At 46.2% G+C, this 25,529-nt stretch overlaps 1 protein-coding gene across 3 annotated transcripts in view; it reads right to left on the minus strand.

Annotated features, from left to right (window-relative positions):
- Positions 1-25,529, minus strand: part of SRF (serum response factor) — a 284,214-nt gene that overhangs the window by 171,782 nt on the left and 86,903 nt on the right. For all 3 annotated transcript variants that reach the window (XM_069236403.1, XM_069236402.1, XM_069236404.1), the window contains exon 3: positions 21,341-21,596. In XM_069236403.1, the coding sequence (XP_069092504.1) occupies positions 21,341-21,596 (256 nt within the window). The remainder of the gene's footprint in view (positions 1-21,340; positions 21,597-25,529) is intronic.

Here is a 25,529-nt window from a genome sequence, read left to right on the forward strand (position 1 = left end):
TTTCCATAAGCAATGAATCTGACCTGTACTTTGTAGATGCTCTGTACGATGAAAATAGAACTTCAAGGATCTCCTTCCAACAAGGGTTTATCTTTCCGCAGGTGTCTGCAGATTTGGGGAAAATGTTTTAAGTAGAACCGGTTCATTGAGATGGAAATCCACTGGAACTTTAGGTATTAACTTCTGTAAAGAAATGGCTCCCTGTTGCAGTTACCCCCCACTTTTTGCCTGATACTGATGCTGACTTGACTGAGAAGTGTGCTGGGACCCTGCTAACCAGGCCCCAGCACCAGTGTTCTTTCACCTAAAATGTACCATTGTATCCACAATTGGCACACCCTGGCATTCAGATAAGTCCCTTGTAACTGGTACTTCTAGTACCAAGGGCCCTGATGCCAAGGAAGGTCTCTAAGGGCTGCAGCATGTCTTATGCCACCCTGGAGACCTCTCACTCAGCACAGACACACTGCTTGCCAGCTTGTGTGTGCTAGTGAGGACAAAACGAGTAAGTCGACATGGCACTCCCCTCAGGGTGCCATGCCAGCCTCTCACTGCCTATGCAGTATAGGTAAGACACCCCTCTAGCAGGCCTTACAGCCCTAAGGCAGGGTGCACTAAACCATAGGTGAGGGTACCAGTGCATGAGCATGGTACCCCTACAGTGTCTAAACAAAACCTTAGACATTGTAAGTGCAGGGTAGCCATAAGAGTATATGGTCTGGGAGTCTGTCAAACACGAACTCCACAGCACCATAATGGCTACACTGAAAACTGGGAAGTTTGGTATCAAACTTCTCAGCACAATATATGCACACTGATGCCAGTGTACATTTTATTGTAAAATACACCCCAGAGGGCACCTTAGAGGTGCCCCCTGAAACTTAACCGACTATCTGTGTAGGCTGACTAGTTTTAGCAGCCTGCCACAAACCGAGACATGTTGCTGGCCCCATGGGGAGAGTGCCTTTGTCACTCTGAGGCCAGTAACAAAGCCTGCACTGGGTGGAGATGCTAACACCTCCCCCAGGCAGGAATTGTCACACCTGGCGGTGAGCCTCAAAGGCTCACCTCCTTTGTGCCAACCCAGCAGGACACTCCAGCTAGTGGAGTTGCCCGCCCCCTCCGGCCAGGCCCCACTTTTGGCGGCAAGGCCGGAGAAGATAATGAGAAAAACAAGGAGGAGTCACTGACCAGTCAGGACAGCCCCTAAGGTGTCCTGAGCTGAGGTGACTAACTTTTAGAAATCCTCCATCTTGCAGATGGAGGATTTCCCCAATAGGGTTAGGAATGTGACCCCCTCCCCTTGGGAGGAGGCACAAAGAGGGTGTACCCACCCTCAGGGCTAGTAGCCATTGGCTACTAACCCCCCAGACCTAAACACACCCTTAAATTTAGTATTTAAGGGCTACCCTGAACCCTAGAAAATTAGATTCCTGCAACAACAACAAGAAGGACTGCCTAGCTGAAAACCCCTGCAGAGGAAGACCAGAAGACAACAACTGCCTTGGCTCCAGAAACTCACCGGCCTGTCTCCTGCCTTCCAAAGAACTCTGCTCCAGCGACGCCTTCCAAAGGGACCAGCGACCTCTGAATCCTCTGAGGACTGCCCTGCTTCGACGACGACAAGAAACTCCTGAGGACAGCGGACCTGCTCCAAAAAGACTGCAACTTTATCCAAAGGAGCAGCTTTAAAGAACCCTGCAATCTCCCCGCAAGAAGCGTGAGACTTGCAACACTGCACCCGGCGACCCCGACTCGGCTGGTGGAGAACCAACACCTCAGGGAGGACCCCGGACTACTCTACGACTGTGAGTACCAAAACCTGTCCCCCCTGAGCCCCCACAGCGCCGCCTGCAGAGGGAATCCCGAGGCTTCCCCTGACCGCGACTCTCTGAAACCTAAGTCCCGACGCCTGGAAAAGACCCTGCACCCACAGCCCCCAGGACCTGAAGGACCGGACTTTCACTGCAGAAGTGACCCCCAGGAGTCCCTCTCCCTTGCCCAAGTGGAGGTTTCCCCGAGGAAGCCCCCCCTTGCCTGCCTGCAGCGCTGAAGAGATCCCTTGATCTCTCATTGACTTCCATTGCGAACCCAACGCTTGTTCTAACACTGCACCCGGCCGCCCCCGCGCCGCTGAGGGTGAAATTTCTGTGTGGGCTTGTGTCCCCCCCGGTGCCCTACAAAACCCCCCTGGTCTGCCCTCCGAAGACACGGGTACTTACCTGCTGGCAGACTGGAACCGGGGCACCCCCTTCTCTCCATTGAAGCCTATGCGTTTTGGGCACCACTTTGAACTCTGCACCTGACCGGCCCTGAGCTGCTGGTGTGGTGACTTTGGGGTTGCTCTGAACCCCCAACGGTGGGCTACCTTGGACCAAGAACTAAGCCCTGTAAGTGTCTTACTTACCTGGTTAAACTAACAAATACTTACCTCCCCTAGGAACTGTGAAAATTGCACTAAGTGTCCACTTTTAAAACAGCTATTTGTGAATAACTTGAAAAGTATACATGCAATTTTGATGATTTGAAGTTCCTAAAGTACTTACCTGCAATACCTTTCGAATGAGATATTACATGTAGAATTTGAACCTGTGGTTCTTAAAATAAACTAAGAAAATATATTTTTCTATATAAAAACCTATTGGCTGGATTTGTCTCTGAGTGTGTGTACCTCATTTATTGTCTATGTGTATGTACAACAAATGCTTAACACTACTCCTTGGATAAGCCTACTGCTCGACCACACTACCACAAAATAGAGCATTAGTATTATCTATTTTTACCACTATCTTACCTCTAAGGGGAACCCTTGGACTCTGTGCATGCTATTCCTTACTTTGAAATAGCACATACAGAGCCAACTTCCTACATTGGTGGATCAGCGGTGGGGTACAAGACTTTGCATTTGCTGGACTACTCAGCCAATACCTGATCACACGACAAATTCCAAAATTGTCATTAGAAATTCATTTTTGCAATTTGAAATTTTTCTAAATTCTTAAAAGTCCTGCTAGGGCCTTGTGTGTTAAGTCCCTGTTTAGCATTGTCTTTTAGAGTTTAAAAGTTTGTTAAAAGTTTGAAATTAGATTCTAGAAACAGTTTTAGATTCTTTAAAAAGTCTTCCAACTCTTAGCAAAATAATGTCTGATACAGAGATGAATGTGGTGGAACTCGACACCACACCTTACCTCCATCTTAAGATGAGGGAGCTAAGGTCTCTCTGTAATATCAAAAAAATAACCATTGGCTCCAGACCTACCAAAATTCAGCTCCAGGAGCTGTTGGCAGAGTTTGAAAAAGCCAACCCCTCTGATGATGACCTCACAGAGGAAGAGATTAGTGACTTGGAGGCCAATGTCCCTCCTCCAGTCCTAAATAGGGAGAACAGGACCCCTCAAGTCCTGTCTCCAACTGTGTTAGTCAGAAATAGTGAGTCCCTCACAGGAGGGTCCCACATTTCTGAAATCACTGAGGATGCTCTCAGTGAAGATGACCCCCTGTTAGCCAGGATGGTCAAAAGATTGGCTTTGGAAAAGCAGCTCCTAGCCATAGAAAGGGAAAGAAAAGAGATGGGCCTAGGTCCCATCGATGGTGGCAGCAACTTAAATAGGGTCAGAGATTCTCCTGACATCCTAAAAATCCCCAAAGGGATTGTAACAAAATATGAAGCTGGTGATGACATCACCAAATGGTTCACAGCTTTTGAGAGGGCTTGTGTAACCAGAAAAGTGAACAGATCTCACTGGGGTGCTCTCCTTTGGGAAATGTTCACTGGAAAGTGTAGGGATAGGTTCCTCACACTCTCTGGAAAAGATGCAGAATCTTATGACCTCATGAAGGGTACCCTGATTGAGGGCTTTGGATTCTCCACTGAGGAGTATAGAATTAGATTCAGGGGGGCTCAAAAATCCTCGAGCCAGACCTGGGTTGATTTTGTAGACTACTCAGTAAAAACACTGGATGGTTGGTTAACAGGAAATGAAGTGTGTGACTATGTTGGGCTTTATAATTTGTTTATGAAAGAACACATTTTAAGTAACTGCTTCAATGAAAAGTTGCATCAGTATCTGGTAGACCTAGGTCCAATTTCTCCCCAAGAATTGGGAAAGAAGGCAGACCACTGGGTCAAGACTAGGGTAACCAAAACTTCCACTGGGGGTGACCAAAAGAAAGGGGTTACAAAAACTCCCCAGGAGAAAGTGGGTGACACTAGAAACAAAGAAAAAGAGTCCTCTGTAGGCCCCCAAAAACCAGAACAGGTGGGTGGGCCCCAAGACACAACCCAAAACAAAGGTGGGTACCAGGGTAAGAACTGGGATGCCACTAAGGCATGGTGCCACAACTGTAAACAGTCTGGGCACCACACCAAGGACACTTCTTGTCCCAAAAACAAACCCCAGAACAAGATTCCAGGGGTAACCAGTGTAGCCATGGGAGATGGCTCCTCAGATGAGGAGGTCTTCATAGCCTTCAACTGGAAACAGGGCCCAACAGGTGAGTTGGAGATTCCAGAGGGAAGTAGACACTTCCACCACCTACTGGTGAATGGGATCCCAACCACTGCCCTGAGAGACACTTGTGCCAGTCACACTATTGTGCATGACAGGCTGGTGCTCTCAAACCAGTACATCCCAGGCGAGACTGCCAGGGTAAGAGTTAGCCTAGACAGGGTCACTAAGAGGCCTGTGGCTTTAGTACCCATAGAAGTGGGTGGCACTCTTAGCTGGAGAAGGGTAGTAGTCAGTACAGACCTCCCCCTTGATTGTCTCCTTGGAAATGACTACCCAGAGGTTAGTCAGAGCCCAAGAGAGGAACTGGTCCAGTGCCAGTCCTCTCCCAAGGATTCTGGAAGTCCTGCCTCTGCAGTAAATGCAAGCAGGCCCCAGAAGAAGAAGAAAAGAAAACAGAGTAGGAAGGGTGGACAACCTTTAGCCAAGGTTACAGCAAGCCAAGGAGATTCTGCTCCAGTAGGGGAGAACTCCAAAAATGGCCCTGATAAAGTCCAACCTGACCCACAAGAAGTCCTGGCTAGTCAGGCAACTGTTAAACCTGAGTGGGTGGCTCCTCAGCTAACAGAAGAAAGAGTGGAAGAAGGGTGTTTACTACAAGATGTGGTAACCCCCCACTCTAATACAGCCGACAGGCAACCTGAACCCAAAGAGGCCTGTAACTTAGCCCCTTCCCTTTTAGGTGAAGTGCTAAAGGTGTGGTTCTGGGCACTGACAGCTGTCAGTGGCCTCTGCTGGGTGTTAGCCTTTATGGCTGCACTATCCTTAGCATGGTGGTCTGACCCCATGCCAAATAGCAAGTTAGGCCCCCTGACCCTATTGGTCATGGTGGGGTTACTCCAGCTCTGGGTAACCTCTCTGGGTAAGCTAGGGGTAACCCTGGCCAAGATAAGGTCAGCAGAGGTGGATACCTCTAAGACCAAAATAGAAAGAATGGGTGGAGACATTGAAGAGGCAGACAAGAGGCAATTCAGACTAGGTCCTATCACTGTGGAAGTAGGTCAGTTCCCCAAAGGGAATGACCTGAACAGAAGGATGTAAGGCAGAGTAGGCCCTGCAACTAACCAGCCTATTTCTCCTACTCTTCCTCGCCTGACAGACTAGGAAGACTCTCCCGGCTTGGGCTGAGTCTCCTGGCCTGTGGGCTGGGGGGGGCTTGTGTAAAGAAATGGCTCCCTGTTGCAGTTACCCCCCACTTTTTGCCTGATACTGATGCTGACTTGACTGAGAAGTGTGCTGGGACCCTGCTAACCAGGCCCCAGCACCAGTGTTCCTTCACCTAAAATGTACCATTGTATCCACAATTGGCACACCCTGGCATTCAGATAAGTCCCTTGTAACTGGTACTTCTAGTACCAAGGGCCCTGATGCCAAGGAAGGTCTCTAAGGGCTGCAGCATGTCTTATGCCACCCTGGAGACCTCTCACTCAGCACAGACACACTGCTTGCCAGCTTGTGTGTGCTAGTGAGGACAAAACGAGTAAGTCGACATGGCACTCCCCTCAGGGTGCCATGCCAGCCTCTCACTGCCTATGCAGTATAGGTAACACACCCCTCTAGCAGGCCTTACAGCCCTAAGGCAGGGTGCACTATACCATAGGTGAGGGTACCAGTGCATGAGCATGGTACCCCTACAGTGTCTAAACAAAACCTTAGACATTGTAAGTGCAGGGTAGCCATAAGAGTATATGGTCTGGGAGTCTGTCAAACACGAACTCCACAGCACCATAATGGCTACACTGAAAACTGGGAAGTTTGGTATCAAACTTCTCAGCACAATAAATGCACACTGATGCCAGTGTACATTTTTTTGTAAAATACACCCCAGAGGGCACCTTAGAGGTGCCCCCTGAAACTTAACCGACTATCTGTGTAGGCTGACTAGTTTTAGCAGCCTGCCACAAACCGAGACATGTTGCTGGCCCCATGGGGAGAGTGCCTTTGTCACTCTGAGGCCAGTAACAAAGCCTGCACTGGGTGGAGATGCTAACACCTCCCCCAGGCAGGAATTGTCACACCTGGCGGTGAGCCTCAAAGGCTCACCTCCTTTGTGCCAACCCAGCAGGACACTCCAGCTAGTGGAGTTGCCCGCCCCCTCCGGCCAGGCCCCACTTTTGGCGGCAAGGCCGGAGAAGATAATGAGAAAAACAAGGAGGAGTCACTGACCAGTCAGGACAGCCCCTAAGGTGTCCTGAGCTGAGGTGACTAACTTTTAGAAATCCTCCATCTTGCAGATGGAGGATTTCCCCAATAGGGTTAGGAATGTGACCCCCTCCCCTTGGGAGGAGGCACAAAGAGGGTGTACCCACCCTCAGGGCTAGTAGCCATTGGCTACTAACCCCCCAGACCTAAACACACCCTTAAATTTAGTATTTAAGGGCTACCCTGAACCCTAGAAAATTAGATTCCTGCAACAACAACAAGAAGGACTGCCTAGCTGAAAACCCCTGCAGAGGAAGACCAGAAGACAACAACTGCCTTGGCTCCAGAAACTCACCGGCCTGTCTCCTGCCTTCCAAAGAACTCTGCTCCAGCGACGCCTTCCAAATGGACCAGCGACCTCTGAATCCTCTGAGGACTGCCCTGCTTCGACGACGACAAGAAACTCCCGAGGACAGCGGACCTGCTCCAAAAAGACTGCAACTTTATCCAAAGGAGCAGCTTTAAAGAACCCTGCAATCTCCCCGCAAGAAGCGTGAGACTTGCAACACTGCACCCGGCGACCCCGACTCGGCTGGTGGAGAACCAACACCTCAGGGAGGACCCCGGACTACTCTACGACTGTGAGTACCAAAACCTGTCCCCCCTGAGCCCCCACAGCGCCGCCTGCAGAGGGAATCCCGAGGCTTCCCCTGACCGCGACTCTCTGAAACCTAAGTCCCGACGCCTGGAAAAGACCCTGCACCCGCAGCCCCCAGGACCTGAAGGACCGGACTTTCACTGCAGAAGTGACCCCCAGGAGTCCCTCTCCCTTGCCCAAGTGGAGGTTTCCCCGAGGAAGCCCCCCCTTGCCTGCCTGCAGCGCTGAAGAGATCCCTTGATCTCTCATTGACTTCCATTGCGAACCCAACGCTTGTTCTAACACTGCACCCGGCCGCCCCCGCGCCGCTGAGGGTGAAATTTCTGTGTGGGCTTGTGTCCCCCCCGGTGCCCTACAAAACCCCCCTGGTCTGCCCTCCGAAGACACGGGTACTTACCTGCTGGCAGACTGGAACCGGGGCACCCCCTTCTCTCCATTGAAGCCTATGCGTTTTGGGCACCACTTTGAACTCTGCACCTGACCGGCCCTGAGCTGCTGGTGTGGTGACTTTGGGGTTGCTCTGAACCCCCAACGGTGGGCTACCTTGGACCAAGAACTAAGCCCTGTAAGTGTCTTACTTACCTGGTTAACCTAACAAATACTTACCTCCCCTAGGAACTGTGAAAATTGCACTAAGTGTCCACTTTTAAAACAGCTATTTGTGAATAACTTGAAAAGTATACATGCAATTTTGATGATTTGAAGTTCCTAAAGTACTTACCTGCAATACCTTTCGAATGAGATATTACATGTAGAATTTGAACCTGTGGTTCTTAAAATAAACTAAGAAAAGATATTTTTCTATATAAAAACCTATTGGCTGGATTTGTCTCTGAGTGTGTGTACCTCATTTATTGTCTATGTGTATGTACAACAAATGCTTAACACTACTCCTTGGATAAGCCTACTGCTCGACCACACTACCACAAAATAGAGCATTAGTATTATCTATTTTTACCACTATCTTACCTCTAAGGGGAACCCTTGGACTCTGTACATGCTATTCCTTACTTTGAAATAGCACATACAGAGCCAACTTCCTACAACTTCAGATTAGTTGTGAGAATTACAGTATTTTTCTTAAATTGTAAGAGAGGTTCTTTTGTCATGAGCGCCTGGAGCTCACTCACTCTTCTGGCAGAAGTCACTGCTAAATGTAAGGCCACTAACATGTTAAGAATGTGAGGTCTGCCTACTGAATAGACTCGAAAGGGCTTTTCATTAGGTGTGACAGGATGGATTTAATTTATCAGATTGGTGGAAGTGACTTGATCGGAGGGAATACACTGAGTAACCCCTTAAGAAATTGTGTTATTAGTCAGACCATAAAGAAGAAGATCCAGAGGTTATTCTGTATCTTGAGGCAGCTGCAAAGTGCACTTTAATGGAAGAGTGAACCAGGCCTGAGCTAGTCAGACTAGGTATGGCAAAACCCATTCTGGAGGTGACAAGATAGAGTGGATGTTAGAATTCTAGTACCATAAGCAAAGTCACTTCCATTTTTAGGCAATATGCTTTGTTATTAGGGTCAGCTCTGGCTCTTGCAAGGATATCTCTGGGATAGCTAAGTGTTGAAGCTCAGTATTCAGGAGCCAGGCTGGAAAGTGCCATAAATCTAGGTTCTGATAAAAGGACCTGTTGCAACTCATTGACAGCAAAACCTTCTGGGGCTCCAGCTGAATGTGATTCTCCTCTGATAAGAGTAGAAGTTCCATGAACCAGCGTTGACTTAGCCACCGTGGAGCAATCACCAATAGGTGGCATGGTTCTCTCATACTTCAGAGGAGTCTGGGATTGAGAGGTTTTGTCGGAAGAGTGTATGCAAAGATCCCCGACCATCTGATTGAAAACATTTCCCCCTACCTACGAGGGTCGCAGCTTGCGGAAAACTGGCATTTCCAGTTCACTTGAGTCAACGAGATCCAACTCTGGTTTGCCCTACTATTGGGAGATTGCATTCAGAATGGATTGATTTAATTTCCATTTGTGACAGCTGTGAGTCGTTCTTAGCATCCGCCAACATATTGGTGATTCCTACCATGTGTTCTGTTCGCAGTGTTACTTAATGCACTAAGGCCCATCTCCAAATGTCTTGCACATCTTTTGAAAGAATACGTGATCTTGTGCCTCTTTACTGTTCAGGTAGTGCATACTGGTTGTGCTGTCAGTTTATATCAACACTGAAGATCATTTTAGTCTTGGCAAGAAAGCTTGGAGGGCACGTGAAACTGCTCTGAGTTCACTGTAATGATATTCGGATACCTGGGACAAGAATGTGAGCCCTGACAAGACACTGTCAGTTTATCCACCAGGAAAGAGCTGTGAGCATGAGTGCCACGAGTTTCAGGTCATCAAATGAACTTTTTTGCACTCATTGCGCATCTAAGCCCTCCTAAAAGAGTCATCTGCAGACGAGCAAGGTACTAGTGAAGTAACTGATGAAAACATGCAGAGAAGTGATTAGAGAAGGCAAACCGAAACAGACTTTTGATAAGTTCTGTGCCAACGTTATATATTTCTTTTGTCTTTCTTGTGGCTATAAGGCCTTGCCTTGGAATGTATCCAGATCGCTCCAAGGAAATTTATGCTTGTTGCGGGATGAAGGAGAGACTTTTGGTAACTGACTTTCAGGCCTAAAGATTTGAATGTCTGCAGATGGATTCATGTATTCTTCAAAACGTGACGAGCAGATGGCACTTATGAGTCAGTCATTGAGATACGGGAAAACGTGTAGGCCATTATATCGAAAGCAGGCTGCCACTAGGGCAAGACTTCATAAAAATACGGGGAGTGGACCCAAGACCATATGGGAGTACTTTGAATTGGTAGTAAATGCCAGCTACTACACGCAATGCTTCGGAGGGATAGGGAAATAGGCATCCGGCAAATCTAGGCTCGTCATGAAAACTTCATGATTGAGGAGATGCAGGATTTCTCAAAGGGTGATCATACGAAAAGATTGCCTTTTCCGGTACTTGTTCAGTTTGCGAGGGTCCAGAATAGGGCACCATTCTCCAGATTTCTTCATGACCAGGAAAGCCCATTCCTGTTTAACGGCATCGCTTCTTTCAGGAAATGAAGATGGGGGAATTCCAAACTATGACCATACGTGATGAGGTCCAGGACCCATTTATCCACTGTGATCTTCCGCCATTGATGAGAATATTTTGACATTTTTGCTCCCACAGGATAGTGTGCTGTAGGGGGCATAACCTCACAAGTCATCATTGCTTCCTGCCAATGTCTCTTGCTGGTGCCGACTGCTTCCTTCTAGGTAGTTGCTCAGTCTAAGCTGCCGCTAGCAGTGTCCAAAATGGTTCGTGCTGCTCATAGGTAGTCAAAAAAGGGCTGCTCAAAAGGTTGGCATAACTTACCTCTGGTATTCCCCACCACACCCCCCTATATAAGTAAGTACCTCTTCTGCAGGCCCCTTTAAAAGGTGTTTTATGAAACTGTAAGGTGGTCAAAGATCCAGCAGTGCGTCAGCCGTGAATGCTTGTAAGGCGTCGTCAACATGTTTGCCAAAGCGTCACCATCATAAGGCGTATCTAAAATCTTCGTTTGTACCTCAGGACGAAATGTTGTGGCCTTTAATCAACCTTGGTGTCTGAGGACCACTGATCCTGTAAGCTGTCGGAATCCCATTAAAGCTATGTTCATAGCACAATCCATGATATCCGACGCAGATCTCTCACCCCTCCTGCAGAATCTTCCTTGCTTCTGCTTTTTTGTCTTATGGCAGGAAATAAAGATATGTGGTAAAGTGTGACCACATCTGGCAGTCAAAGCTGCCCAAGATTGACAGCAAATGTGTGGCACATACAGTTGTGTCAGACATAGTTGAGAACCGCTTAACAATGTTATCGAAGCATCTGCCTTCCTTGTCAGGTGGCATCGAAATTAGTGTGGAAGGGTTCTTTGATCGGCGCTGAGCAGCCTGTGTAATGATAGCTTAGTTTTGGATGTCCAACCAGACATGCTGTCTTCCCGAGCTTTACACTTCTTATCGATTCTCATCAGAACCGCTGTATAGAAACCACCGATATCTGGTGGAGAATTCACCGGTTGTGTAGGCGCAGAAGGTAATCATCATTCGATGAACATGGGTCATCTTGGGGCGGTATGGCAATATTTCATGCCAGGTTCATTATCAGAGTGGCAGGAGGTGGCATGGGTTAGGTGATCCTGGTGCAGGAGGTTGGAGATAGATGGGGGGTGATGTTGTCCCTGCAGGAATAGGGAACTGCTTATAACCTGAATCAATCTCAGGCAGTGAAGGATGAGCGAAATGGTGAAACTGCACCACACCTTGCCTTGGTTTCTCCATATATTGCTGTCTTTGATAAGTCCCCTTCAACCTCTTCGTCCTGGTACTTGACATTAAGCTTCGAGGGACCATGAGCTGTACAAAAAGGTCCATTATCCACTGCAGATTCCTCTACATCAAATAAATGGCTTGGTGGTAAGGGGACACCTTGCTAGGTGAGGTGAGTTGAGTTTTTGGTGCAAAATATTCTATTTTTTTTCCCCATCGTCTACGGTCAATGGTATTGTCATCAGTTCTGTTGTAGGCATTACATAGGTGGTTTCTTCATCAACAACGGTGTTTTCACAGTTGATTGTGCAGTCAGCAGCGTCATCGAAGAAGTCTTCGCCGATGGTGTAGGCAAGGTGGTCGTTGACAAGACTGTAGTAGTAGACATCAAGGGAGCTGAGGTAGTCAATGCGGTTACTGCCATCAACCATGTTTTTGACCGCTAGGTAGTCTTCAACAAGACTTTCACAGTCAGCTATGATTTTGTCATGACTGGCTCTGAAGAGGATTTGGCAGGGTTTAAAGCCAGGGCTGAAGGAGTTTGCTGTGGTGTGGCTTTAACTGATGTACCTAATAGATTCTTGGGTACATCACAGAGAATGCTTGCAACCAGGCAACAGTGGGTGTTGAAGGAGAGTAGCAGACTGTACTGTTATGGTGGCTGTTTTATGGAACCTATATCTTCAATAAATGCCTGGATTTAAACTGTGGAAAGTGTCTTGGTAACAACCTGGCGACAAGTGGAACAAGAACCGAATACATAATTCTATGAGCCAAGCTACATTCCTCAACTGCAAGTTAAACTCACTATACTGTGAATTCAATCAAATCTGCGATCAAATCAGCGTTGATATTCTAATTTTAGTTCTTCCTTTACACGCCATGGCGAGTGAATATTTTCACTAACGGGCGCATCGTACTGTAATTCGTGCGTGAACTCCGTTGTCAAACAAGCAGTCCGTGAAGGGAGCAGAAGCAGAAGAGAAATCTTTCGTCATTGAGTGAGAGGCGCTTGCATGTGTGTGGGCATCCACTTTAAGTTTTTCTTGTTGGGCCTACCTCTTACACTGAGATCGGATCATAAACCATTAGTACAAATCTTTACTTGTAAGGGGTCGGACAATGCCACTCCCAGGATTAAAAGATGGTTGGAGAGTGTGTTGGAGTTTAACTTCAAAACTGAATACTTACCTGGTTTGAGAAATGCCACAGCAGACTGTTTTAGACTCCATGTAGAAGGAGATGATCCTGTGGAGCAATGTGCTCCGGTGTTGTGGATGATGGAGTCAGCCTTATCTCAGTGGTGCTGTGAGGATGAGAAAGATGCTATTCTAGCAGAAATAAGGTGAATGATAGTGAATGGGTGGCCTGATCGGAAGTACTTGAATATGGAGGCACAAACATTTTGGGGAGTGAGATATGAATTAAGCATTTTGAATGATCAGGTTTTCAGAGGGGATCGTGTGGTTCCACCAGTAGGGTTGAGGGATAAAATAATTAATCTTGTGAGAGAGCGTAGCTTACATAACCTATATTAAGACGATATGTTTATATATTAATGTGTGATGACGCTGCACAGAAGATAATAATAGCGATTTTGCTTAAACGTGCACTTGAATAATGACCACGAAGGATGGCCACCAAAGTATACGCAAACTAATAATGATAGAGTGTTTATGTTATGTTCAATTAAGCTTATATCAACGTTCATATTGTTGAATCAGTATTGAAAATCTCAACAGGCCTTAAGTTAGCGTGAGTTGCAGTTTAACTGCCTGGCTCTTTTATTAAATGCATTTTCTGTTTTTCAGTGTGCTGACTCACAAGGGGCCATGACCCTGCAAATGTTTTTTTCTTCAAAACTTGGAAGATGAATGTAACTATGTGAAATCCGTTCCCAAGCGCATATTCGGTGCCTTGGTCTAAAAAGTTATAAATGAATTGAAACAAATGTAGATTAATGAAATGTACAAGGTCACTTGAACCGGTGGACAACGAATCTGCTGACCCAAGAGATGTGCCAAGAAATGAAGTAACACCGGATGTGCCACCTCTGAAGACGTCAATTATGAAGACCAATCAAAGACCTGTGAATTAATGTGGGGTGACAATTGGGATTACCGAATGTTAAACTTGATAGGTTAAAGATAGTGGGGCTATAGTAAATGTCCAATAGAATTTTGGGGGAATGTACTACGGAAAAAGGATAAAAACTCATGTCACAGAAAGGTCAGGGGAATTAGGTAGGGAATGCTATTGATTTTATCCAGAAACTCTGTCCCTCTGGTGACTTGAGACTTATTGGATGAACCATCCTCGCCCTTAGACTGCCCATTTACACTTTGCCTCCTTATGAGGGAAGTGTCCCTTTTACCCTTTAGCTAAGTCCTGACTGATGGCGATTTGACTGATGTCCTGAAGACGAAGACTGAACCTGTGCGCTGACCTAATCCTTGGAGGGTAATTATGACAATGCATTTGTGGTTTGTCTCTTTGCTTTTCCTTTCTAGGTACCAACTGCTTGCTTTTGACAGAGACCATAGCTAGATGTTTTCCAAATTGGTGTTCTAAATTGTTTTGCATGAAGCCCAACATGCTAATGCTAATTAGAGATTAGGATAGGTGTTCACCAAACTGACGCAAATAGACAAACGACTGGGACAATGCTTTGTTGAACTGACGTCATATCAATATTCCGCTAAACTTGATCTATGTTCACGCCGTGTTATATTCTAATGTTTGTGATTCTTGCCTTATTGAAATCTTATCACAGCTGCCATATCGTGACTATGCTGTTGTGTTTCTTGGCTTTAAGGTTAACGCACTTAATCTTAGATTGTAACTAATAGGGAATAAAACTCATAAAATTCTATTAACTGGTGTGGTTATTCATGGCTGGAAGGTCATGGTTGTGTCATCAATTTGATTAATGACTTTGACTAAAGTGAAATGTATTGTTGTAATAAATATTGATTGATATATTGATAGGCTATCTCGTCTTACGGTGTCTCTCAACTGGGTCCAAAGATTAATTGGCCTAAAACGAGTCCTAATGTGTAATAAATTAACAGAGGGACGCGTTAACACTTGCATATAAAGGACATCTAGGCAGGAATCTTACAAGCCAGAATACGGGAAAAGTATTGGTGGCCAGGACTTGATAGAGAAACAGAAAACTTAGTGAGAGATTGTTGGTATGTGCAATTAGTGATAAAAGCAAAATAGTGAGAACAGCACCTTTGTCCCCTATAGAGGTGCCAGATGAACCTTTGATCAAACTTTGATTAGATATAGTGGGACCATTCAATTTGTTGAATCCTAATGAGAGATTTGTTTTGGTGGACTGTAAGTCGAAATGGGTGTAGAATTGTTGTGTAGGATCAGTTACAACTAAGACTGTGATACAATTCTTGAAAGATGTGTTTGTTTTGGAGGGCATTCCCAAAGTGATTGTCACAGACAATGGGGTGCCATTTGTTTCTGATGAAATGAAAGCGTTTTTGAGGGATTTGTTTATTGAGCATCAACGTACAGCACTTTATTCTCCACAAGTCAATGGTCTTGTAGAGAAGATGAATGGACACATAAGAGAGTGCCCAGTTGGCCTTGACGAAAAGAGGAGAATTCAGAAGTATTTTGAGAGATAAATTGTGGGCTCATCGCACTGCTCCAAATACTTTGACAAAGAAGTCTCCATTCCAGTGTTTGAGAGGACGAGCGGTGGGCTCCTAGTTGCTTCCCAAGTGGTTAGGATCTTACGGTGGCAATGAGAGTGCTGATGGCAGCAAAGTTCGTATGCATCAGAGAAAGTATAAGGAGCGATTTGATAACAAGCATGGTGCGTTGACCAGGAACTGGAAGTTAGGTGAGATGGTCATTCAAAGGTGAGTCTAAGTTCATAGGACCATTTCGCATCAAGGAACTTAAGGAAAATGTAGTGACTCTAGAAAATGAAGGTGTGGAGTAGGTCTAGATTGGCCAAGTGTGATTGGAACACCAAATTGATGGAATCCAAAACCGTGTGCTGATGATCTGGGAGACAGTAGGAATATCTTACAACATCAGAGTGTTACTTTATTACCCAAGGAAGCCCCCACTCGAAGGAGGCCAGGATATCTCAAAGACCATGTGTGAACATGGTTATCCTCTTTAGGTTTGCATTTTTGTTGGTCTTGTACATAGTAGTGAGCACTGATTAAGTATATTGTATTATAGCAGTACAGTTAATTCTTAGTATTAATAATTGTTATGTATTTGTTTGGGGGAGGATGTTTTGTGGTGTACCTTTAACTGTAATGGACCAAAGAGATTCTTTGGTACATCACAGAGAATGCGTGCAACCTGGCAACAGTCGGGGTTGAAGGAGAGCAGCAAGAGCAGACTGTATTGTTGTCTTCGTAACAAAGTTGAAGGCTTGGAGCTAGTGACCTCTAGTGGAAATGTTCCTTTCTCTAGGAGGGGTGCCTTTTAAAGACTCATGGTGTCTTTTTTACGGCCCCTGTGAGCGCCTCTGGTGACCCTTGCCATGATAGGGCCCTTTTCCTTCACTTCTCTTGGGAGGTAAAATAATCCTCACTGTCATCTTCCTGAGAAACATCTGTTTTAGCCTCATGCTTGAGGCCACAATAGCAGCCTCCCCTCTATCCTTGAGAGTTTTTGAAGAATGTTCTACAGATTTTATAGTCCTTTCATCTGTGGCCGCGATGAAGGCAATATATACACTCCTGTAAAGAAATGGCTCCCTGTTGCAGTTACCCCCCACTTTTTGCCTGATACTGATGCTGACTTGACTGAGAAGTGTGCTGGGACCCTGCTAACCAGGCCCCAGCACCAGTGTTCCTTCACCTAAAATGTACCATTGTATCCACAATTGGCACACCCTGGCATTCAGATAAGTCCCTTGTAACTGGTACTTCTAGTACCAAGGGCCCTGATGCCAAGGAAGGTCTCTAAGGGCTGCAGCATGTCTTATGCCACCCTAGAGACCCCTCACTCAGCACAGACACACTGCTTACAAGCCTGTGTGTGCTAGTGAGAACAAAATGAGTAAGTCGACATGGCACTCCCCTCAGGGTGCCATGCCAGCCTCTCACTGCCTATGCAGTATAGGTAAGACACCCCTCTAGCAGGCCTTACAGCCCTAAGGCAGGGTGCACTATACCATAGGTGAGGGTACCAGTGCATGAGCACTGTGCCCCTACAGTGTCTAAACAAAACCTTAGACATTGTAAGTGCAGGGTAGCCATAAGAGTATATGGTCTGGGAGTCTGTTTTACACGAACTCCACAGCACCATAATGGCTACACTGAAAACTGGGAAGTTTGGTATCAAACTTCTCAGCACAATAAATGCACACTGATGCCAGTGTACACTTTATTGTAAAATACACCACAGAGGGCACCTTAGAGGTGCCCCCTGAAACTTAACCAACTAGCTGTGTAGGCTGACTGGTTCCAGCAGCCTGCCACACTAGAGACATGTTGCTGGCCCCATGGGGAGAGAGCCTTTGTCACTCTGAGGCCAGTAACAAAGCCTGCACTGGGTGGAGATGCTAACACCTCCCCCAGGCAGGAGCTGTGACACCTGGCGGTGAGCCTCAAAGGCTCACCCCTTTGTCACAGCCCAGCAGGGCACTCCAGCTTAGTGGAGTTGCCCGCCCCCTCCGGCCACGGCCCCCACTTTTGGCGGCAAGGCTGGAGGGAACAAAGAAAGCAACAAGGAGGAGTCACTGGCCAGTCAGGACAGCCCCTAAGGTGTCCTGAGCTGAAGTGACTAACTTTTAGATATCCTCCATCTTGCAGATGGAGGATTCCCCCAATAGGGTTAGGATTGTGACCCCCTCCCCTTGGGAGGAGGCACAAAGAGGGTGTACCCACCCTCAGGGCTAGTAGCCATTGGCTACTAACCCCCCAGACCTAAACACGCCCTTAAATTTAGTATTTAAGGGCTACCCTGAACCCTAGAAAATTAGATTCCTGCAACTACAAGAAGAAGGACTGCCTAGCTGAAAAACCCCTGCAGAGGAAGACCAGAAGACGACAACTGCCTTGGCTCCAGAAACTCACCGGCCTGTCTCCTGCCTTCCAAAGATCCTGCTCCAGCGACGCCTTCCAAAGGGACCAGCGACCTCGACATCCTCTGAGGACTGCCCCTGCTTCGAAAAGACAAGAAACTCCCGAGGACAGCGGACCTGCTCCAAGAAAAGCTGCAACTTTGTTTCCAGCAGCTTTAAAGAACCCTGCAAGCTCCCCGCAAGAAGCGTGAGACTTGCAACACTGCACCCGGCGACCCCGACTCGGCTGGTGGCGATCCAACACTTCAGGAGGGACCCCAGGACTACTCTAAGACTGTGAGTACAAAAACCTGTCCCCCCTGAGCCCCCACAGCGCCGCCTGCAGAGGGAATCCCGAGGCTTCCTCTGACCGCGACTCTTTGAATCCTAAGTCCCGACGCCTGGGAGAGACCCTGCACCCGCAGCCCCCAGGACCTGAAGGACCGGACTTTCACTGGAGGAGTGACCCCCAGGAGTCCCTCTCCCTCGACCAAGTGGAGGTTTCCCCGAGGAACCCCCCCCTTGCCTGCCTGCAGCGCTGAAGAGATCCCTAGATCTCCCATTGACTTCCATTACAAACCCGACGCTTGTTTCTACACTGCACCCGGCCGCCCCCGCGCTGCTGAGGGTGAAATTTCTGTGTGGGCTTGTGTCCCCCCCGGTGCCCTACAAAAACCCCCCTGGTCTGCCCTCCGAAGACGCGGGTACTTACCTGCAAGCAGACCGGAACCGGGGCACCCCCTTCTCTCCATTCTAGCCTATGTGTTTTGGGCACCACTTTGAACTCTGCACCTGACCGGCCCTGAGCTGCTGGTGTGGTAACTTTGGGGTTGCTCTGAACCCCCAACGGTGGGCTACCTTGGACCAAGAACTAAGCCCTGTAAGTGTCTTACTTACCTGGTTAACCTAAACAAATACTTACCTCCCCTAGGAACTGTGAAAATTGCACTGTGTCCACTTTTAAAACAGCTATTTGTGAATAACTTGAAAAGTATACATGCAATTTTGATGATTTGAAGTTCCTAAAGTACTTACCTGCAATACCTTTCGAATGAGATATTACATGTAGAATTTGAACCTGTGGTTCTTAAAATAAACTAAGAAAATATATTTTTCTATATAAAAACCTATTGGCTGGATTTGTCTCTGAGTGTGTGTACCTCATTTATTGTCTATGTGTATGTACAACAAATGCTTAACACTACTCCTTGGATAAGCCTACTGCTCGACCACACTACCACAAAATAGAGCATTAGTATTATCTATTTTTACCACTATTTTACCTCTAAGGGGAACCCTTGGACTCTGTGCATGCTATTCCTTACTTTGAAATAGCACATACAGAGCCAACTTCCTACAACTCCTTAAGGACATCTTCCGAAGAGTGCAGTCTTCTTTCCACAGGTCCCAAAAGGTCTAAAGAGGCCTTTCTTCAAGGATTCTGACATGGTAGTGTCCGGTGTAGAAAGGTGAAACAGCAGAAGTAATCTGGTTAAACCAAATCCAGATTTAAACGGAGGGAAGATTCCTCCCCTTAGAGTGTTCTAAAGGTGCCATCACCTGACTAGCAGGAGTTTGGTTCTTTAGAAATGACGAAGATAAGCTATTAAAGTCAATGTCTTTTGCCATTGTAAGCTATGTATATCACCTGTACTGCATTAGAATACACAGTGGGACTGCCACCTCAATGACTGGGATGATTCAAGCATATGAATGTTCTCCAGTTTTGGATATTTCATAGATTAAGTAACCAGATTTTTTAAACTGATTTTTAATTTAAATGTATGGTTTAAGTGCATACGCAGCAGTAACTGTAGAGTTTTCAACCATCACTGAAGATGAAACAATGGAGAAAACTAGATCAAGAATGAATTGGCACACATTATTGCACCACAACAGAAATACAGATTCAAAGAAATCATTCAGACTGTGAACCTTTCATCTGGCAATCGCTCTTCAGAACAATGATGCAGATTCCACACATCTTCCACTCCACTGAGAAGATATTCAACACTCTGGCCTTTGCAGGCATGAAGGCACTCCTAAGAGTACAGACACTGCCTGATCAAACTTCGGAATGTGTATATAACAGTGGATCAGCCAGTGTGCCTTTGGCTATCATATGCAAGAGAATGGGGTAAGAACTATCACAATCAATGCACCCAGGATCTCGAACACCACCCATGTATCCATCAGGACTGCCGCAACGCTGCTCCAAATTAGGAAAGAGTTTAAGTCTAATGCACTTTAAAGAACACTACCTCACAATGCATTAACCAGCCAAAACCCAGCTACCTATCCTATTACACATTGATTTTCTATTCATCTTGGACCTTGTACAGCTTCTTTTTGCAAGAGTCTCCCTTTACAAATATCATTAACATACATATTACAACCTAGACTTTATTCTGCGGTAAAAACAAATCACAACAGTTTGCTGGATAACAGTTCCACAAATAATTTTATGTTAGCAGTAAACATTTATGCTCCGTAACACACAGTTTCCAGACTTAAATGATCACTTGATGCAATTCTGTACAGAGTGCATATTTTGTATGGTAGATGAGTTGTTTTCATAGGTGGAACCTGAACCCAAGGAATCGTACAATACATATTGCTTTAAGATGGAGCATTTCATGTAATATAACCAAGATAAGAGTGAGAAACAGTACAAAAAAACTACAGAAACGTTCCACGTTGGCAATACAGTGGAAAGATAATAAATGCTAACTAGTAGTCCTGATTCTGCATTGTAGGATCTTCACTGGCCGTGTTAGAGCGAATGTATTAATTAAAAGTAATGTTCACTTGTGGGTGTTTAGGTTAGAATAAGGCGGCAGTAGAACTGAACTGAGGCTCTCTCTGCTTGCACCGACAGTTGAAGATGATGCGGCTTTTCAAACTTTCATGGAAAGTCTATATGCAGGTTTTTTTCGCTTGTGTTAGAATTCATTCTGTGGCGAAGCTTCCAGGACTCTTACTTGTGCTTTGGAGGAAGCCATGTCAGAGACCTTCACATACAGGTTCATATCAATGCTGCTGCAACCTGCGACAACTGAATGCAACTAAAGCATGAGTTGTTTTTATATTGTAGCGCACTTATTACTCAACAGGATATAAAAATAACATGAATATAGTTATTTCTACTCCTGCCCCTAGAGCTTTAGACCGCTGAAGGAATCTGCACTCAAAATGGTGTATTATGAGGGATGTTAGTAAATGAAAGCAGACTGAAGATCCCCAACTCGGGCGTAACAGGCCTTTGGTTGCTTGTGTTCCGGTTCAGAGAGGACCTAGCTTAGCAGTTTGGGCTGATAGCAGAATAGAAGCACAGCATTGCCCTCTCAAGTGACTAAAACATCATTTTGGAGACAGACAAATCTGTCATGGGACAAGTCCCCTGTAGTTGTAGAAAGGTAGAGTATGGTCTATTGTCTGCATATTTTCATTATCTTGATCCTACTCTGAATGCCCTTCCTTTCTACACACCCACCTCCTTTAAGCATTGTGAAAATGCACCTAAAGCTAATTTAACTGGCTGTGATACTTTAAACAAATGTCCAAAATCAAACACACACAAGGATATTTCTCCAGAAAACTCCAGTTTTCCATGTGACACTGTACTTGTCCACTTCCGAGTTAATCCTTGTTCCAGCAACACTTACCAGACATGAGAGTGAAGCCAGGGGCAAGCTGCATGAGTCCGCCAGAGGTCACTGTGCCTGCAGACGTTTTCAGAATTGTGCCATTTGCGCTTGTGATAGAGTTCGAGCTACTACTTGTAGAAACGGGGGCAAGGTAGTTGGTGATGGGAAATGAATGACCACTGCTGATCTGCATAGATGTGGAAGTGGTGGGAGTTGTTTGGATAGTTGATGTCCCAGGCAAATTGGTGACGGTAAACGCAGGCTTTAACGAGTCCTAGGAGACAACAAGAAACAATGAGACAGATTGTTAATAGGTCAAAAAATGGTGCATAATGATTACAAAAGAAGAACTCACACTAATCTTATTTCAGATAGTAGTCTCTACCAGATAGTACGTTATCAAAGGTACATAACTTCTAGCTGCAGATTCCTTACCTGTAAATAGATACCCAAGCAATACAATTGTGGCGGTGGGCTGAGGACAAATACATCAGACTAGAAAGTCCTATAGGACCGACCAGGCAAAATACCTGTCCCTGTGGTACCAACAGTCAAGGCAGTAGTGTTTGGCAAACATGTGTAGGGACACCCACTTTGCTGCCTGACAGATGTGTAGGACTGGAACTCCACGTGCTAACACTGTGGTTGCAGCCTTTCTCTGGTAGAGTGGGCTCTTAAAACCTCCGGAGCCATTTCTTGGCTAAGGCGTAGCAGATTTTAAAACAGAGAACCACCCACCATGAAATAGTTTGCTTTTGTACTGCCCATCCTTTCTTTGCTCCAACATATCCCTCTAGGAGTTGTCATCCACCTGGAACTCTTGTACAGTCAAGGTAGAATGACAATGTTATTTTTGGGTCCAGACAGTGGAGTCGATCCTCTTCTTTAGAGGGATGTGGAGGAGCGTAAAGGGTGGGCATGGTGACAGATTGTCCCAAATGGAATGGGGTCACCACTTTTGGAAGGAAAGAGGCCATAGTGTGAAGCACAACTCTGTGTCTGTCTGGAAACAGTCAAATACAGAGGCATGGATGACAAAGCCCCCAGCTCCCTCACCCTCCCGAGACAGATGTTCGTGCCACTAGAAGGCCTGTCTTGATGGTGAGCAGCCAAAGGGAACAATTGTGCAGTGGCTCAATAGGAGCACACGAGGTAGGTGAGAACCAAATTAAGGTTCCACTGAAGCATGATAAAGGGGGAAACATATACAAGCCCTTTGAATATGGGACTTAAAGAGGGTTGGCAGGCAGTCACAGGAAGCCGGACAGAGCAGAGAGTTAGTGATTATAGAACCCAGAGCACAGCCCTGCTGGCCGAGGGTAAGAATGAAGAGATTGAATAGCAGAAAGACAGGCAGACAGAGGGTCAATATACTTTTCTGTACAATGTTACAAATTTGTGCCATCCGCAGGTGAACACGTCTTGGTAGAGGGATGCCTGGCTGCCAGAATAACTTTACAGCCTTAGGGAAGAAGGTCAAAGGTTGTCAACTGTCACTGCTCAATCTCCACAGATGAAGGCGAAGAGTGGACAGGTTTCGGTGGAGGACCTTCCCTTGCTGTAGTGAAAGAAGATTCACCTGATGTAAAGCCTGATCAGAGGACTGATGCTCATTTTCAGAAGCTCAGGATACTAGACTGTGCCCAGTCCGGAACACACAAGAATGACTTGGACCCAGTCGTTCCTGATCTTCTTGAGAACTCTGGACAGAAATGGTATGGGTGGAAAAGCATACGTAAGGCCTGAACTCCACTCTAGACAAAAATAGTCTCCAAGCAATAGCGGCCGGCTTAGAAACACTAACATGCAGAACTGCTGGCATTGCGAGTTCTTTGGGGGTGAATAGATCTAACCAAGGCTCTCCCCACTGCTGACAGATTCCTCAAGCCACCTCCGAATGGAGAGGCCACTCGTGATCCACTAGCCATTGACTGCTGAGTTTGTCTGCCCTGGCGTTCAGAGAACCTGCCAGGTGTTGAGCCACCAGGGTTATGCCCTGCTGCTCCAGCCATGTCTAGAGGCACTGGGCCTCTTGACAAAGGGCCCACAACCTCATCCTGCCCTCCTTGTTGCAGTACCACATGGCAGTGGTGTTGCCTGTTAACACCTACACTAACTTCCCCTTGACAGAGGGAAGAAATGTTTTCAATGCTAGCCTGACCATACTGAGTCCCAGCAAGTTGATGTAGAATCTGGATTCTGCTGGAAACCACAGTCCTCTGGTCTCCACCTCTCCCAGTCTGCCTTTGACTCAATCGTGGTTCGTCAGCCACCACTGCAGGTCTTTAGTTCCCTCCGATATCTGGACCATGTCAGAGAGATTCCCCTGATGCTGTGCCCCCTGGAACTTCAGAGTCCAGGAAGCCCAGCTGCCTCAGTCATTCTCACCGAAATCCAGTACAGAAGCTGAAACATCAGTATATCAGCCTGAATATCCTGGAGTCGCTGCTTAGGAAGTTAAACCCAAAATTGCTCCGATGAAAGGGAGTGTCTGAGAAGAAGTCAGATGTGACTTTGGCACATTTGTAGGCAACCCTAGCAAATGCAAGAAGTCCACTGTATTCTAAAGGTGAGAGACGACAGTATGGGGCGAGCCTGCCTTAACAGCCAGTCGTCGAGATAGGGGAAGACTGACACCTCTAATCTCTGCAGAACAGCTGCACCACCGCCTCACTTTGGTGAACACCCAGGGGGCACTGGTAAGGCCAAAGGGGAGCCTGGTGAATTGAAAGAGCCTTGGGCCAACCTTGAACCACAGGTAACACCTGTGAGCAGGTAAGATGAGGAAATACACATCCTGCAAGTACAACACTACCAACCAGTCTCCTTGATCTAGGGCAGACAAGACCCAAGCCAAAGTGAGCATCTTTGACTGCTCCTTTTTGGGGAACAGATTGACGTTTCGGAGGTGAAGACCCTTGTTCTTTTTGGGGATCAGAAAGTAGCAGGAATAACAATCACTTGATGGTGTGCAGGGATACTGCTCACGCAAAAATGTTCTGGATCCAGTCTGACGCCTGGGAAATTCAAAAGTAAGGAATATGCAGCTAGACGTCTATCACATATACATGTATACAGGCAGGATATATATATATTTTTTTTTAAATAAGCAAGACAGTAAATGTACAAGTGGAACCAGATTCCGCAGTGGCATTGTTGATACGTGAAGGGTATTTAGGGATTTGTGCATAAGCGTACAGCCTTGGTGCTACTCCTAGTGAAGAAGGCGAGCAGCAGGACTACGGGGAAGAGGCGCCTCCCCAACAGTGGCGGACGGTCTCAAAGATTAGATGCATTTTAACACAATGCTCGATCAATTTGCATTACTTCTGCTGTACAAGTTGAGACCAAAAGACATACGGACATTGCTACAAACATTTGGGAGAAACCCCCTTCTGAAGACTAAAGCAGGGTTTGGAAAATGGAGAATTTCCTATGCGTTTCCCAGGCTGCCAGAATATTGTAAGTGATTAAGCACCAAAAGTACTAATCACTGAATGTCCACTCCCCCACGACATGCACCACCATGTACTTATGATATTCTTCAGCTTAACTGAACTGGTACCCCGTTAATACATCACTGCGTGCTTACGGTTATCATACATTGATTAAGCCTAGAGATTTTTAAAAAAAAATAATAATCCAGAATTGTGTATTACTGAGTGCAAACAACACACAGACACTTGGCCCACTGGTGGTGTGGAGAATGACCGCTGTTGCTCACCACACCTTCCAGACTCCCAACAACTCTAAGTTTGATCTTCAATCAGCGTGCATGACTTGTACTTGAAAGACCTCATCCAACCAGGAAGAGCTGCGTCGCTCCTCCCATCCAATCATCTTACAGCACTTAGGATGCGGCGGCTTTTCCACTCAGTGCCGAGTCCTAGTCTGGTGTTGGGCGCTTCACGCTCAAGCCTTGATAACTGTTTTCACAAAAGGTATACAAGTCAAATAACGTTTCTTTTCCACACATGTTCGGGCTTTAAAAAATGGTACCCAGGGTTTGTGAACTCTCCAGGAGGAAATTCAGAAAATAGGTAAAATATAACAAAATATCTGCTTTCTTTTTTTTTTCCCAGAAAAAAAAAAGGGGGGATGCAAGAAAGGTTTTTGTTTTTTAAAATACACCAACACTGCATCAATGACATGTTTGCTACACGAAGATCACCATCATTCAAGTTTTGAGGAAGTAAAGTTTTTGAAG

The sequence above is a fragment of the Pleurodeles waltl genome, chromosome 5 (genome assembly GCF_031143425.1).
Source record: "Pleurodeles waltl isolate 20211129_DDA chromosome 5, aPleWal1.hap1.20221129, whole genome shotgun sequence".
Taxonomy (NCBI): domain Eukaryota; kingdom Metazoa; phylum Chordata; class Amphibia; order Caudata; family Salamandridae; genus Pleurodeles; species Pleurodeles waltl.